Source organism: Anopheles ziemanni, chromosome 2 (genome assembly GCF_943734765.1).
Source record: "Anopheles ziemanni chromosome 2, idAnoZiCoDA_A2_x.2, whole genome shotgun sequence".
NCBI lineage: Eukaryota > Metazoa > Arthropoda > Insecta > Diptera > Culicidae > Anopheles > Anopheles ziemanni.
The window spans coordinates 62,914,334-62,931,574 of NC_080705.1; the positions used below are offsets into that span (position 1 = coordinate 62,914,334).

Genomic DNA, 17,241 nt, shown 5'->3' on the forward strand with positions numbered 1-17,241 from the left:
AACAGTCGGTCCAAGCAGCGGATAGTGTTCCTTTGGAACTGTGGTCTTTGTGTACCAAATTTTGAAACGCCTGGTACCAGCGTATTTGGGGAAAGGATAGTAGTTAGGACTCACACTCCTAATGCCGGTGAGCCAAGACTTCCCGGCTATCTGTCTGGAAACGCCCGAAATTCGTTGTTTTGCAAAGGAGTACAATGGTACAACAGGATGCCAAGAGAGATTAAACAAGCGTGAAATCTTAGGGAGTTCAAACGCCTATGCGCCGTATGCGTGAAGCGGGTAGTCTGACGGTGTGCTTGCAATGTATTTAGTAAATGTTGTAGTTTTTGAGCCCGTAGTATTGCATTTGTCAACATGGTCTTTGACTATGATGATGATGAGTAAAAAAATGAACAGGGACTTTTTATTTTATTATTTAATTTAACTGAATAGAATGAATGAGTCTACATAATTTTGAGACATGCGCGCATTGGTGGTCATGGCTGTACGAAAAAAACTAATAGTATCTACACATCTCGCTGTAGTTGGGTCCCTTTCTGTCCTTGATAGTGGCACCACATTATCAACCAATGGTAATTGGCGGGGGGAACTACAAACAGAGCAGAAATATCCTCTTATAAGAGTGTATACACTCCGGAAAGTGGTGCCTCGTTAACCTTGGGGGACTCGGCGATTTACCTTTCGTCCATGGGAAGGAACACAAATATACTTTCGTGCCTCTCAATCCTATGTAGGGGTAAGCGGTGGGACTCATCATCATCTTCATGTAAACTTTTGTATTTTGGGGATAAAACAATGAACTTTATTATTCTAACACGTTAAAATACAGGATACTAAGTTACAGATTAAAATTGGCGGACCGTCACGACGACGCGTCGGCTCCGCACGAGATGCCGATCAGAAGAGATCTTCTTTTCATCTCTTCACACCGCAGGACACTTCTCCACTGACAGCCTCCTGTCAGTGGGAGTGTCAGTCGATCCATCGCTCTCTGCTAGCCGCTGGATCGACGCGGTGCGGCTGCTAACATAAACAAATCAATGTCGGTCTGGAAATTGTTTATTCTAATCTGAATCCCCAGAATCCGATTCAGAATCCGGTAAAAAGGGTCTGGTCCTGATGAAATGGGTTTGGTTGGGTAGAACAACTCGGATAATGGACATTCTACTGTATTTATTTGTAAAAAATAGGTTCCAGGAATTTTTTTACAGCAAAACTTGCAAATCGCGCAAAAAACTCAATCTATGTCCAATGGACATTCTACCCAGCGTTCGATTTGAGTAAATTTAAATCAATTACATTGTTTCTAGATCGACTAGTTATGTAACTAATTCGACTCAAATCATTGTGAGTCGATTCAAACAGTTTAGGATCAAGTCAGAATCGAATCAAATCGAGTCCCAAACAAATCAAAACAGATTCGAGTCCTAAACAAATCAAATCAGATTAGAATCCCAAACAAATCAAAACAGATTCGAGTCCCAAACAAATCAAATCTTTAGAATCCGTCAAAAGGGATTCGAATCTTTAGAATCCGTCAAAAGGGATTCGAATCTTTAGAATCCGTCAAATGGGATTCGAATCTTTAGAATCCCTCTAGGGATCGAATCTTCGAATCTTCCGAGTCCCGATTCTGCCAACACTACTACCAACCAACTGTCAGTTTGTTGACGATGGGTTTTCAAGCAACATGCCGGAGGTTTCAACGAAAACAAAAATAATACCAAAGTGAATCTAATCTCATATTCTGTGAATCATAATTACATCGTCCTCCTCGATGCCTTCATCGGTGCGGCGAGCTGCCTGACGGTGTGTTGTTTAGCGGCAGAAGATTCTTTGTTTTGACGAAAATCTCCTCGAAAAAAACGCGTCGGCCCGCGGGTACTATTTTCCCCAAGTTTTTGTTTTGTTTTTGTGCAATTTGCTTTTGGCAGAAGTGCTATCATCGAACAAAAGTGCAATCGAACAAGCGCTGCGCATACGCTGAGAGAAAGTTGGAAAGCTTGCGTTGCGGCGTTCGGGAAAGTGTGCGGTTGACTTTGGAAAATAGAGATTTGGCAATAAAGTAAGGAAGGAGGGGAAAACATCATCGGGAAATCAGAAACTGCACCCCGCATTTGGTAGCCTGATCGCGGACGCGATGGCCGACGATTACTTTGTACAGAACAACTCGCACAGCGATGACTCAGAGGTAGAACTGAACCTCAACAGTCCAGAGTTAAAAGGTTACTTGAGCAAGTGGACGAATTACATACACGGCTGGCAGCCGCGGTTCATCGTGCTGAAGGATGGTACACTATCGTACTACAAAAGTGAACAGGACAGTGATTTTGGCTGTCGAGGAGCGATCAGCCTGCAGAAAGCATCGATTAAGGTGAGGAACCCCGAAACATGGTCGTTGGGCAACTAAGTTCAAATGGATCGTACGACCGCGGTGACCTCGACCTCGTCTACCGATAAGTGATATCGGTCAGTCGGTGGTGATGTGGAGATTGTTTCTAGGCCTGCCATGCCCAGAGCCCCTACGAGAAATTATGATTTATTGTAGGAGCAATTGATACAATTAACCCCAGTGCTACGTCATCTGGTGATCCTGGCAACGCAATGCACACTTTGGTAAATTAATGAACTCTGAAAGGCGTTTATTTTTCTCTCTTTCCAATTGCGGCCAACGGCAGTCCCACGAGTTCGACGAATGCCGGTTCGACGTGGCGATCGGTCAGAACGTTTGGTATTTACGCGCGGAAACGCCGGAAGACAAACGGAACTGGATCGAGGTGTTGCAGTCGTACAAAACCGACGTACCGGAGACAGTAAGCTTGAGGCGACACGGCAGTACGATATCGCTCCAGTCGAACACGCTATCCACGGCTAGCGGGAGTAGCTTGAAGCGGGTCAGCCGTGGTTTGCGTGAAAAGCTGCACGAAATTGAAACGTTCCGCGACATACTTTACGGCCAGATCGACACACTCCAGCGGTAAGGAGATATTATATAGCATACATGTGGACAATTTTATAAGCAACTCCAACGAAATTATCTATTGTCCAGCTATTTTGATGCTCTCCACCATAAAAACGAAGACCAGCCGCCACTGGATCTTGGTGATGGTCTGAAGCCGATCGATTTCAAAGGTGAAGCGATAACGTTCCGTGAAACCACTGCCGGTGTGATTATTACCCTACAACATTGCCTGGACATAATCTCACAGAAGGAGGAGAGCTTTAAGAAAAAGCTTGACAAAGAGCAGGAACGGCGACGGAAAGCGGAAGAACTGTACAGGTACGCAGACATTGAAGTGGTTAATCTGATAAATGGAGAAGCGAATGACTTATTTAGCATCTCATACGTTTTTGTAGGAACTGTAAGGATGAGCTAGCAAAGAACAGAAACTCCGTTATACCCGGACCAGATTTGGAGGTAAGTGAACTTCTCTCGTTAGTCAATACGGCGATGAAAGAAGGACAACATCGTGCATTCGTCATCAAAAGGAAGTTGTTGTTGGTGTTGCAATCTTCGTTGTAAAATGGTAAAAACGACAACATCAATGCAACTCGTTGGTCGCCGCCTTATCAGTCCCAGCTACTGATATCGGTCAGCACTAAACGGTTAGGTCCAATCGTACCTTATCTCAACAATTGACCCAAGAATGTTGCAATACGTGGGACGCCATGTCAACAAAGTGACGGTGTTCCGCGTGGCATTGTTGTTTACAGAGGCCAATATTAATTACCCGATGTGGCATTCCTCCATTCTTTCTGTAACTGCAGCCTCTCACAGGGAACTTTTAATTAGTCTGGCTACCTGTATCTAAATTTTAAAGGATTTTTCGTTGTAAGGCATTTTATTAAGATTTGACTAGTTTATTCGTTTTATTCAATAGTTTTTCTAATTTTCAAATAAAAAATATTGCCGAGCCTTTGTGGAAATTGCATGCTTTTGCAATTGCCGATGGTTCGCAAAATGTGCAAAATAGTAACAAAACAATGCCAATCTGGTCTTGCAAAAAAGTTGTTCAAAATCACTGATACATACATTCATTTTAACAATATATGACCGGCAGTTTTGAAAGCGCACTCTTTTTTAACAACCGGAATATTTTATCCAGTGCCGACAGGGATTTACATCTATCGCAAGGACTTTTCCATTTTTTTATTTTATTCTTAACGGAGTTACTGATTCAGTGTTTGACAAATATAAGAAACTTGTAAAATTTGTAGAAACATTAAACTTGGCTTGGAAATATGCAATCCATAAAGTTTATGTCCGGAGGTGCATAACTCGAATTCTACTGAAGTAAGCAATTTGATTTATTTTTATTATCTCCATATTTAAATCAACTTGTGTGATGTTTTGTTGTTCCGTCATGTGTGAATTCAAAATACTAGAATTGTTTGTAGATGATATGGCGGATTCCAATCGATCCTTTCCGATAAGAGAAGACCTATTTTTCTCCGACCATTTTGTGGCAAATTGCTCCAATTGCCGACGATTACGCTAGATAAGAAATAAAAATAGTTTAATTTTTAAACGCAGATGCTGTTTATGCTTCGGGCAAGTTACTGTCTAAGACCTACTAGACTTTTTCTTTAACACACTTGACTAATACTCACGTTCATATGGACATTGCTGAGTATTGATACATTTTTATAGAAATCATCATCATGTGCACTTTATTATTCTTCAAGCGAGGTATATCCAGACGCTATCTGATGGATACTTGGTGTTTTTGATATTGTACAACCCATTCCATACACATTTTCGTTCTTTAATCGTAAAGAGATTCTTTGAAAAAAAGTGCCTATTTGCTTTTGCACACCTACGTCTTCACGGTCGATACCACTTGAACCTAGAGTAGAGAATAAGGGCTTTACAGCTGAGAGGGTATTTACGTACGCTTGCATTTGCACACTCGAACGAGAGATAAAATCTTCCTTATCCGGTGTGTGTTTTGTTTGTTTCGCGTCACATTTGTCATCGCTTTGTTCGACGCCAGGCTCTGGTAGAAAGCGTGCAGTTGAGAGGTTTATTTTTGCCCTTCTTTTCGTATTGCGATGACTTGCAAATGATGCAAGGTTAGAGTTAATGGAAAACCCAAACCGATCATTTTTAAATAGACCGATTAGATGGAACACCGTTACGATAAGACTCGATGCTTTAAGTTCAACGGGGTTTGTTTTTCCCCTTTTACCACATTAATATCACTCGCATCAATTAAGATTTGGTTCTGGCCTCGAAACTGTTTTCGATTAAGCATAAATTTAATCCTCTTCTCACTACTGGTAAACACGGAATGCCTTTGCATTCGCTTAATTGGGAATTCTTGCGACTCTTCTCGTGCCCTTGGGGGGCTCACCAGAGGCTGACCCTGGGTTGGCCCAACGAAAACCGCGTCAGCCGCGTAAACAGAGCGACTACCGACCACGGGCTGTGCATAATGATTTAGCATCCAACGTGCGCGATAAGCCTGAAGCGCACAATGCCGCCAGAGTTAGTGGTGTAAACGTAAATAAAGCTTAAAGCGAGCCGAAAAAGGGTCTGCAAGCGAAAAGCGACAATGAGGCGACTTTATTGCTCAACTTGGCGTTTACTAGTGAGTTGTGGCGTTACTGTTTCGACAGTGAGCTTAATGCCAATTCGTGACATTGACCATTGTGAAAGCACATCATCATTTTCTGTTGCGAGCAAATCATGTGGGAAAAAGCGACCATAAACAGGAGTTTCTGTTTTGATCCATCCAGATGATCGATTGTGTTCCGACCGGGAAGACGACACAGTTGCCGTTTCATGATCAACCATCGATCGAATTGTAACCCTCTGCCGAAAACCTGTTGTGCGATTATAGGTCATGGTTCTCCCGATTCCATCGACGGAAAGGGGTGTGATTTGTTGACGTTGTGTAGGTTATATATTGGTTTTGTTGTTTAACAGATGAACCTATCGTTTTCACCTCTTTCTGTACCGCTTCCCTCTCCCCTTCTCTTCTCGTTGGTCGATCAACGTCACCGGGGTCGTCGTATTGGGTATTGAACTAACATCGCACCACCACGACCGTCCACGATTGAACTCTGCACCGGCGGCTCGATCGGGGTCCCGTGGAACTAAAACCTGTTTCCATCTCTACGTGCGCCGTCTTCGTGCCGGCTGCAGCACTGGATGATGCGCTCCACGCGCATCGTACGATGACCGTCAAATTTGAAATTCACCCAACGAACGAACACCCTCGTTTCGCCTTCGATAACGAAACGTGCACGGAGCGGAACGGCGGGCCGCGTGGCCGCAAACTACAACCACGCACCACCGGACGGTGCGTGATCATCAGCACTTGGTCGCATTTATTCCCGATTGATGCGCACACCACACCACACGGGATCGCGGCCGCCTTAAGTCACCGGCTGGAGAGCACTACACTGTTGCCTCCTTCGGGGCAAGAGATGCGCTGTCTAGTAGCCACCAATGTTCCGCTCACAGTAATGCGTTTTTTGGTTGATCCAGTTTTTTTTGTCTGTGGTGCGACTAAACCGTACATAATATCGCCAGATTGGGAGGTTTGAATTTTGTCTTCATCTCCCCTGCTTCGCGAACGCATTTGTGAGGAGTCGATCACGCCACTGTCTCTATACTTGTGGAGTGTGAGTGTGTCTTTTCTTTTCTGCTTTGTTCGTTACGTAAACGGGAAAAGATTACAAGATGTTAATCTACCGACGAAGAAATGAAAATGGAAGCCGGGCCCAAAAGGGGGAGATACCAGAAAACGCGCAGAAACTGGACGAAAGTTGATTAATTTATTTTACAAATGGCTTGAGCAAGAAGAAGTTGTGTAAACCCTTCCTATTTCATTTTCCTAACGAACCGCTTCGGAAGGTTCGAGATGGAAAATGCAATATCTCTGGACGATTTGCTGTGTTTTTTGGAACCTTCACCAGTGATTTGTATTTTTTTAATCCAGCGTTGGAGGAGTGAAAATCGGGTCGATCTTATATTTCAACAACATTTTAAGGTACTTCTTCTGAAACACGTTTCATTAGTTAAATTGGCTTATCTTATTGTAACGCCAAGAAAAAGGTCGATGATCCCAATAGGTTTCTGGTTCGAACAGAAAGTGAAAGGATGTCAACGAAGTTGATAAAGTTGGAATACGGGATTGGAGATTTCTTCTCTTTGATGCTTTCAAGAGCCTGATCCTTAATAACGCAAATGTTTTTAGCATTTCACGTATTTTTAAGTAGCTGCATATGTCATGGTTTCAACCGAAATTTATCCACTTCACTCCCGTTTCTTGCACGTCTTCGACCCGTATTCCCATTCCCGACCTAAAATGATCCGCGAGAGAAGATTCAGTTCCCGCGGAATCCCAGCGCCGCTCGCTCGTTGTCGAAAGCATAAATATGCTACGGCAACCTTGAACGACATTTCAGCCACAGTTCGCGTTCCTCCTTTTTCCTCCTCGCTTGTGCTTTTTAACACTTTCAGCGAAACGCTTGGGCCTCCCATTTTCCTCGCGTTGTCTCCGTTTTCGTACCACACCCGGCCGACCTTTCTTCTCCGGCTGGCGATCACGCGATGTAAACAATGGTTATGTAACTGAACGCCGCTATGTCGGCGATCGCGCGACTCTTTAGAGTTGGTGGGAGTTGTTGGAATGTGTGTTCTTTTTTTTTTGTTTCGTGTAATAATTTTAGGGAAGAAAGTGTACACACATCCCCGTCGCGGGAGATTGTTTGCAGACAACTAATTGCTTCGGTGTATTGTTGATCTATTTTGTGAGATTTATTTATACCTAAAAGTGTAGGTAAACCACTAAACTGTTTTGTGTTTGTTGTACGAAATGTATTTACTTTTGAGTATTATGTAATGCATGGTAGTCTGTGCTCGGCTCCATGCATGCACATATTTGTGTTAGCATGACGGAAATTGTATATTTTATGTTAAGTGTCAATTTGTTAAATCTAACGGAATGTCAACTCCATCAACTCCATATCCAAGACAAACTCTGAGTAATTTATATTGGCATCATTTTACACTATTATTAGATTGGGTCACGTTTTTCTTAATTTTGCGATCACACCCATTTCATCGCTTCACGTGTTTTGAGGCTTAATCCTCCGATCGTTGTAACGTGATGTTGACTCATCCAACGCTATCTGGCTGGCTACCCTTGACTGTGCAGACATTGAAACACGCGTTGCCTGTGCGAGGACCATTTTGGCAGTGCCATTTTCGGTTTGTCATTATCTGTCGTCCGTCAAACATCCGATTGGGCAATCGGCTGTCGATCGTTCCGATAGCTACGAAAAATAAATTGTTCACTGTGCCGTATCGGGCACAACAATACCACATGCAGACAGATCGTCCAGTTTGATGAGGAACCAAGGAACAACGTCTTTTTGCAATGCAATGGAAGTACGATCGCCTTATGTATGTAGAACATTTGTCCGAAGTGGGTCATGGATTGGATATGGTTTATAATAGAAATTCTTGTTTAGCAGCCAAAAGGTGATTGATTCCCGCTCGAAGCCCTACGATTGCTGCAACGCTAATAAACATCGCAACACGGCTCGTGTGATTGAAGTTTTGTCGTGAGTATTTCCGACCCAGCGCGCGGTGGTCGTTCGGTGGCAATAATAATTCCTATCCGAGGCGGGTCTAATTGCTTAACGACGGCGCAGGCCCACCAAATCTGCCACAGATTGGATTTAAAGGAGAATGGAGTGTGTCAAAAGACGGTGTCAATTGAAGGCAGCACGGAGAGTGTTCGCAATCACGAGTCTATGTCCACCAACCTGCCGCTGGCCCATTGGGTAAGATCCATGTCGAATTGTTTACCCATTGTGCCCGGCCACATGTACCGCCGAGCGGCCCGGTGCAATTGGTTGGGTCCAAGTTGGTTAACGGTCGTGTACCCTTAGCATATCGGAACAGGTGAACATTATTTTTATGATTCAATTATTGGTACGGGGTATTTTGGTTGTAAGTTGATCTTTAGGTTAATTTAATTGTTCCTAAGTTCCGTTAAAATGCCAGTATTCAATTGCATACAGTCTTTCTGTATAAAGTATGATCACATCTTTTCAGGTTTTTGAGTTTTCTACCTCGAATGAGTGTTGGTTATTGTTTTAATATTTTTTTCTTAAATTTTCGTTTGTTGAAGGTCGCTTGTGGAAAACAGTATCTAAACATGACTAATGGATGGTTAATATTTCACTAACACGCAAATAAGGAAGTTATTCGCGGTATGCAACTGCCTTGTTTCTGTGTCAGATCTGTCTTCCTCGAACAGACAAGAAATCAGCTGCGGTTCGTTGCAACATACGCATCTCGCGAGGAGCATCGACGACAACAACACACGGCATAGTGTCCGTAACAGCGGCTAAAAGCCATCCACCGAAAGACGATCACGATCACGACGACGATGACGGTGGCGATGGGAAGGGTCCGGGCTCTCTGTGTGGTGCTGCTGTTCCAGTTGTTAACCGTCGGCTCGCGCGATCGCACGCGTCCACTGTCACTTTCATTCGTACCGTCGTTCGGTTCAGACCCAATACTACGGTTAATCCGACGCGTTCCGGCGATTCTCTACACGCGCGCGGGCTCCAAGTGGCACGGGCTATATTTCTACTGCCCATGGTTGTTCTTCATACGATTATCACACCAGTGCGATTGACTGCTCGACGGAGAAAAGTCTGTGTCCCATTAATTGTCCCTTTCCCATTTCGAAGGCCGGCGGCTCTCATGGTCGTCCCAGTCGGCTGGTGGTAGAGGGAACTGTTACCGAACTTCTTTGCCGTTCTCCTTGCGGGATCGCATTGGGAACACTGGTGGGACTTGGGAAGAGTGTGTTCCGAAAGTGATTGTGAATCAGGGACAGGTGCATTGGAGGTGTTTTCGTAAAAATTGTTCAAAGTGTAACTACACCAAAGTCGGTGCGGTTGAGTAGTGAATCATCATTCAGAACTGCGTCAAGTTCTTCATAATGCCTTCGCTGACAACGTCGCGGTTGTTTAAAGGGCTTCTGCGGAAGGAAATAGTACGTGTTCTATTTGTGGTACTTTTAAGTATGACTAATGCGAGGTGGGAGGAGGATCTCGTTACGATTTAAAAAAATATTTTTAAATACAGCGTTAATCAGTGTATTCGTTAAGTCTACCATCAGAAGTTTTATAAAGGTTGAATGTGGAAACGATTTACGGAACGAAACTCCAGAGGTTTCGATGGTTCTTTTTAGTACCACAATTCCCACACTGCACCGTCTTATCATTTACATTTCACGTTTAAGTAATCGCAAGTTTGTTGGTTTGTTTTTCCAACATCAACGCGTCCATTAGCCGTTGTTTTCCGTACCGGGTTGGCCGAAATTGAAAATCTATTTGCAAGTGTAAACAATTGTTTCGCCACCTCCGCCGTTGCTGGAGGTGTGTAACCCTGGCCCAGTTGCTGGTCTGGACGTGGACGATTTTTCGAGACTCCTCCGTGCGCCATGTTGACGCTCGGTGCCTTCGATAACAGCGAGTGTGCGCGCGCGCGCGTTGGTTGGTTCTTCTGTCGAAAAATGTAAATACGATCGGATGTCAATAAGGCAAGGTGGTCGGAAGGTGCTATTACTTGATTGCTCGACCTTAGGCGCGTCCCTTAACGAATGTGCCTCTTGCATTTATTGAGTGCTTTTATTCCAAAGTCTTACTATCGATGTTACGTAGAAAAATAAAGTGACACCCATTGAATGGATCACAACTTATGTCTACAGTCTCCAAAGTTAAATTGTAATACTTTTATCTAACGCCAGTGTAATTTCTAATGCAGGATACATTTTTAATCAGGAGAAGACGTTTTTTCTTCCTGTGAGTGAAACAATATTTTTGCCACACCTTGTCTTTGATCAAGATTTCTTCCGATTTAAACGTTCAAACTTGTCGATTTGTTTCAAAATCAAACATTCAATGTACACGTTGGGGTTTGAGCAAAAACCTTCCATTTGATCTGTATGATTTAAAGATACGATTGAGCTACATTTTCATCATAGGGTTGGTAGACCAATTTTGTGGTTTGAAGACCTACAAACTGGAAAACCTATTACAAAACTTGATTGATTGATGTATGATTTTGAGTGTTATCCTTGACCTAATATTTCGACCCTAAACCTGTGCATCACGCACCAACGCATTCGATCAATTTTCGGCTACATTTGGTAACATTATCCTATCCTAAAAGTGAAGTTCGTATTAAAAAAAAAAAATATCACACATTTACATTCGGTGCTACAAACGCACTTTTCACGCCATTAATTGAAGAACACATCGAATTAAATGAAACGCTTTAAATATTTGCCTTCTACTTCCTTTTTCCACTGGCAAAACTTTGTTGCTTTATATCGAACTAAAATTTGTCCTTCACCGTTCCGCTTGGAAATTTTACCCATAACTTGGATGTCACTGTGTCGCCGAAAAGCCGAATCAAGGCTAAGGTCGCCGCATAGCAAATGAGCTTGGGCCGGCTTTTGGGGGTTCTTTTTTTTTTTGCGGGAAATAGAAACCAGTCAAGTGCGGAAGAATTTCCGGAAAGAGAGCTCCTTCAACCTGTCACCGAACTCGCGGCATGTGGGCAGAAGAAGACGAGAGATGTAGATCGTTGCAGTGCCATTGACCAGCGCTATTCTTTCTGACGGCGAATCTTCCGAACATGGAGATGGAACCTCGTCTCAGTCCATTTCCATCGGCATAGCACCACGACAAGGTTACCCGTGGTTCTCTATCGCTCGGGTCGTGTCGATGATTAATTAGACGCTATCGACGCAGCGACCGAGCGACTTTCGCCTTGCACTAGCCAAGCGGCTCGAAGGTCTGGTGCCTAATTTTCCTACCAGTGGTGATTTCGGGGCTCACCGAAGAATCCTTGAAGCGGCGAACCTGATTGACGGGCGTGCATGTTGATGATGATGATGATGATGATGATGATGTTGATGTTGATGGTGCGAAAAAACCTTCGATCGCAGGATGCAAACTTAATGCTTTTTCGATGTCCGCCTGATGTAGTGCGTGGTAAGGAATCCCCTCATCATCGCCATCACTATCGTCACGGCACGATCATCTCTCGGGCTAAGCGGCGAGACGCGGAATCCACACCGGAGGGAGAGATGTAGGGAGGGAGTTGGTTGGTGTAATGTTTTAATATTCCGCGTATGTTCGCGCCTGCTTGCCATTGGCGTATGCCGGCCAAACCTCGTGCCCATGCAGGGACGGAACTCGAATGTCGTCAAAAGCGAGTCGATGCTGTCACCGCCGCTCGGTCTCGTGATTATGAAAGTGAAGCTAGTCGTTTGTCCGCCAATTGTTAGCGATCTTTTCTCCCGGTCTTTCTTTCTTTTTTTTTGAGACGCTCCATTCCGTAAAAGGGAAACATTCTTTTCTCGTTCGCATTCGTTTGGGTGCTGTGAGGCTGTGCGTTAGGAATGTTAATTCATTTGAATTTCTTACCCACTTCCAACAGATAAGCTGCAATTGTAGAGAACGGAGATGATTTATGATTGTATAATTAGATCCGCTTTTGTACGAATACTTATGACACATTGATCTGTGATGATTTAGTGCCACTCAGGATTTTGAGGTTTAAGGATTGAATTTTAACGCCGATTATGTGCTACGAATTCTTAATTTTACAGCATGTTTTAGGGACAAAAAAAAAAACATTGACTGTGTGGAAGTGTTTTTCATGAGTCGATAATAAAAATGGGTTTTACTTTTTGTGTAATTTTTAGGAAGGACCACATTCAACCATACCGGAAGATGAATTCTTCGATGCGGTTGAGACGGGGTTGGACAAGATCGAGGAAGATCGTCAGCTGCGGGTGCGGTTGAAGTACCAATCACAGCAGGTAACGTTACTTGAAACTCGATCAATTAAGTTCACTTCTAATGCATCCGTCCTACATTGCAGTCTCAACTAAGCAACGCAGGCTCGGTACACAGCACCAACCTCGAGGCGGAAGACGAAACGGTTCAGCTAGCGGAAGACTTTGGCACCGGTGCGCAAGCGCAGTGCCACAAGCTGTGGCCGGAAATTGATCGCATCTGCACCGAGCAGCTGACGCAGGCCCGCCAGGGCGTCGGCGAGGATGGCAACGGCTGGCAGCTGTTCGCCGACGAGGGTGAGATGAAGATGTACCGGCGCGAGGAGGAGGTGGACGGTATGGTAATCGATCCGCTGAAATCGTGCCACGTGGTGAAGGGGGTGACCGCGCGGGAAATGTGCCATTACTTCTTCGACCCGGCGTACCGGAACGACTGGGAGACGACGCTCGAGGACGTGCAGATCGTGGACAATGTGGCGCCCGACACGCTCGTTTTCCTGCAGACGTACAAGCGCATCTGGCCCGCCAGCCAGCGGGATGCGCTGTTCTGGTCGCACATGCGCCGCATCACCGATAACGTCGACGTCGGGGCCAACGATGTGTGGGTCGTGTGCAACCATTCCAATCAGAACGAGGAGTATCCGGTAAGTGACCGAGTGAGAGTGGTTGATCGATTAGACGATTGCTCCATGGTTTTATCTTTTTATCTTTTCGCAACGTTCGATGTGTCCGCTTTTTGACGCTTTGACTAGTTGTTTGGTAAAGCTCATCTGTTGCACGCATCTTGTGCAGCCTTCCGTGAATTGTGGTATATCGGAGTGTTTTCTGGGTTATATAAAGCGGCGGTTATTACGCTCCACTGTTTTCGCAAGTAGTGGGGCACGTGTTTCCACAACGATACAATCTATTTAGGAAATGCACCTCTGACGTGCGATGAAACTATCACATTTGGAAATTACCATTGTTTTCCAACCCTTATCGTTTTCCGTTGTTTTGTCGTTGAATGCGGAAGAAGGAAAATGATCATTAAAAATTGTCAACAAACACATTGTTTTGTGGCTTTTGCTGAACAATGTAGATTAGAGGAAACATGAATAACACCTCCCTATTTTTGTCAATATATTTGTTATTTCCTTAAAATTTGATCATCTTCCTGTTTGGGATATTTTTTACAATCAGTTGCGATCTTCGGGAATAACATGATGTTAAAATGAGCTGGAACTAACATCCAGTGTTAAACCAATGATATGGGGAAGTTTCTCATTGCGTGGATCTCAATGAGAATGAAGTTGAAAATACACTGGAATCAAACTCAATTGAACAAAGCTAGGCTTTAGTAGGCCTAGACTTCGTTTTCCAGTAGGATAATACCGGAATTCACAAGTTTTTGTGCTTGATTCCGTGTCAAAAAAGGTTTCCTGGTAGCATAATGAGCAGAAGAGGCTGGAATAATGGATTTTGTGCCAACATATAAAAGGGACGATATACACATACTTGTATACTTAATACTAACCGCATTAAATCGTATTTGAATTGAATTTTTTTTGGTATATATTCAATTGCTACTAACATGCTGCCATTTTTATGTGCTGAATAGAGATGAATGACCTAATCGGTCAAAATCTCTATAAATCAACAACAACAACAACATTTATGTGCTGAATAATTTTTTATGATTCCTTCGGCTTAAATGTTAATAGTCTGTGTAGTGGAATTGCGGCTTCAAGACATGTTTAGCGGTAGTTTTATTGTTCCTTCCAACTCATGCGATAATTGCATTTCAGCCCGCCAACCAAGGAAAGTGCGTGCGAATCTATCTGACGGTGATATTAGTTTGCCAAACCTACCTTACGCCGGGCAAGGACAGCAAGACGGCTACCCGGGACGATCTGACGTGTAAAATTACCTACTGCTCCACCGGTAATTATCGCAGCTATTCTTTACAAACGCCCCATAATCTACTTTCGACCCGTTTCGATTGCTAATTTTGTTCTTACCCGTTACTTTCTTTTTTTTTTTCTCGCCCATCTTCAACCTCGCCCATCCCACCCATTCTGCACCGATTTCACCTACAGTAAACCCCGGCGGATGGGCCCCGGCCACCGTGCTGCGCGCTATCTATAAGAAAGAATATCCAAAGTTCCTTAAACGTTTCACCGGGTACGTTGTTGATCAATGTAAAGCGAAGCCCATTATGTATTAGGCTGCAATAAGGTTAGGCAATATGTTTGTTTTTTCCCTCCCAAGCCTCACCCAAATGAGTCTTAGGGAAAAGGTCTAAATGTTGTTATACATACACACACACACACACACATACACACAAATATATAAAAACCTACCCACGCGCATTATTTTTCTTATCTCTTTCTTCCGTATGTGGGTGGTACGCTGTCGTACAGCTTTATGAGGAACGCGAAGAAGGTTACATATTAAGCGATGGGAAACATTATTTAGAGAGGTACCACACGAACTGGTTTGGTAGGTGGGTAGGAGGGGTAAGGGCTCGTGTGAGGGCCGGTTGTGGATAAACCCAGCCAGCGAAACCAGGCTGATTCTGGCAGCAGGAATCGCGATCGAACATATCTTCGAATTAGGCTTTAGGCGTGGTTCAGTGTATGAAGTAACATTACCTATGCGCGGCGGGAGTGCCGTTTTTTTTAGAGGAGAATGGTAGCCACCAAAGGTAGAGCGAAAGTGGAGTTTATCAAAGAATCAAAAGCTTATAGGATGTTTTCAGCATTAGAATTTATTTCCGTCGCGAAAGTGGCACAAACGCGAGGGTTTTGTTAGGGGTTAGATTGTTTGTTGTATCGTACCTGCTTCCTCGTGCAGCAGCAAAAGGATATTACGCGAAATAACACCCCGCCCTCCCCGGGTTACATCAATGCTGTCGCAGTCTTCACACGGTGTTTATTAGGTGAAACATTTCAATCGTAGAAGTAGCGCGTGCCGAAAGGTTTCAGTACTGCGGTTGAAATATTTCCCCGCGATCGTTTCCTGTTCCTTCCAGTGATGCCGCGTGCGAGCGACGCGGAGTTGGTGGGGGAGTAACTTTGAAGATCTGTTTCTCTATCGACAAATGTAATTGCGTGTTATTAGTGTCTAAGTTTAGTTATCGGGTGCAGCCCACGAGCGTCCTTTTCTTCCGTCTCCTCCGGTTACAATCTTAGGGAGTGATGGAAGGAAATTTCGTGAGCATTGTTAGGTAATGTAAAATGTAAAGAATAAAAAACACACACACAGGAAAACATACTTTAACTTAATTGAGGTCGTTTTGTTCGAAAGTTCTGCGGCAACGCGAAGGAAAGAAAGACATAACTTTTGTTCATTCATTTTACCGTGCTTTTATTCGATCGTACAATTTCATCTGGTTTGATATTCGTTCGCGCCAAACTGTTCGCCAAACGTGTTCGCACATTAATTAATTTAAAATTTTCTATCTTTTCCCCTGAAAATAAAACGGAACAGGTGTTCTTCATCCAGTAGGTGTTTAATGTGCTTTCGAGAGTTCTGGTCGATTGAGTCCTTTCGTAGTCGTTAATGCTATGCTATTTTCATCGTTTATGTTAATTTTAGTTCCATACGTTCGCAAACGTTATGCCTCTTTGCCACATTTTCATGCCATTGAGCTATGCTTACACATGATTTCATGAATTGTATATTGTGGGGATAAATATTGTGGAACATAACTTTACTCGATACATGAGGAAAACAATCGTTGGCGATGAGTTGAAAAATGAAATAGATGAACTTACGCTGTCTTATGCGCAATTTGGTCAATTTGGTATATGTTTTATGATGCTGTGTTATTTATTGTTTTTTTTTTTCAATTTACACTGCTTATTGGCAACTGTTTGGTTGTGTATAGTATTTTGGAAAAAGAAATCGTTTGAAAACAATATTTTGGTTGGTATGTTAATCTGTTGTACCTGGCATGACGATCTTTTCCATGCGTAAAATATAAATACATCGCTGATCGTTAATCGGAAAGGAAAATGACACAACTGAACTGGGGAAATAATTCCAACAAACATTCGTTTGTATCTTTTACATTTTACACACCTGGAATGGGTTCATTCGATATTGTCTCATTGGTTTTCGTTTAGCCTAGGGGTTTATCGCACACATTCTTGCATTCCCTCACAGTTTCTCTCTCTGGTTCATAAAGATTCTTCTATTAGTTATCTAACGCCTAACTCTTCATTCCCAACCAGCTGCATATCCCATCGGCTACGTATGCGCATTAAATCCGAGAATCGGTTTGCGGTAGTGTCTGGTTGTGCTAAATATTCAGTTCGATTTCCTTGTGCTACCAATAGGTGTTTGCAGTTTTCGTTTTATTATTGTTCGAATGCACACCATGCACCCGATGCAATGGTGTCGTCGGATAATTATCGCG

The 17,241-nt window shown here is 43.5% G+C and overlaps 1 protein-coding gene across 1 annotated transcript; it reads left to right on the forward strand.

The window, feature by feature from the left end:
* The first annotated feature begins 1,683 nt into the window (after positions 1-1,683).
* LOC131294447 (ceramide transfer protein) lies at positions 1,684-15,702 on the forward strand. Its single transcript, XM_058322497.1, has 8 exons — positions 1,684-2,374; positions 2,679-2,977; positions 3,050-3,280; positions 3,358-3,418; positions 12,750-12,895; positions 12,961-13,486; positions 14,627-14,762; positions 14,918-15,702. The coding sequence occupies exons 1-8, from the start codon at positions 2,141-2,143 to the stop codon at positions 15,043-15,045; spliced, it is 1,761 nt and encodes a 586-aa protein (XP_058178480.1). The 5' UTR covers positions 1,684-2,140; the 3' UTR covers positions 15,046-15,702.
* The last annotated feature ends 1,539 nt before the right edge of the window (positions 15,703-17,241 follow it).

What these genes read in the sequence shown, in the direction of transcription:
- LOC131294447 (XM_058322497.1), top strand. Translation starts at nt 2,141, where the DNA reads ATGGCCGACGATTACTTTGTACAGAACAACTCGCACAGCGATGACTCA. An exon ending in CAGATCGACACACTCCAGCG is followed by an intron (nt 2,978 to 3,049) that starts GTAAGGAGATAT and finishes TCTATTGTCCAG; the next exon opens with CTATTTTGATGCTCTCCACC. An exon ending in CTTGAAACTCGATCAATTAA is followed by an intron (nt 12,896 to 12,960) that starts GTTCACTTCTAA and finishes CTCGGTACACAG; the next exon opens with CACCAACCTCGAGGCGGAAG.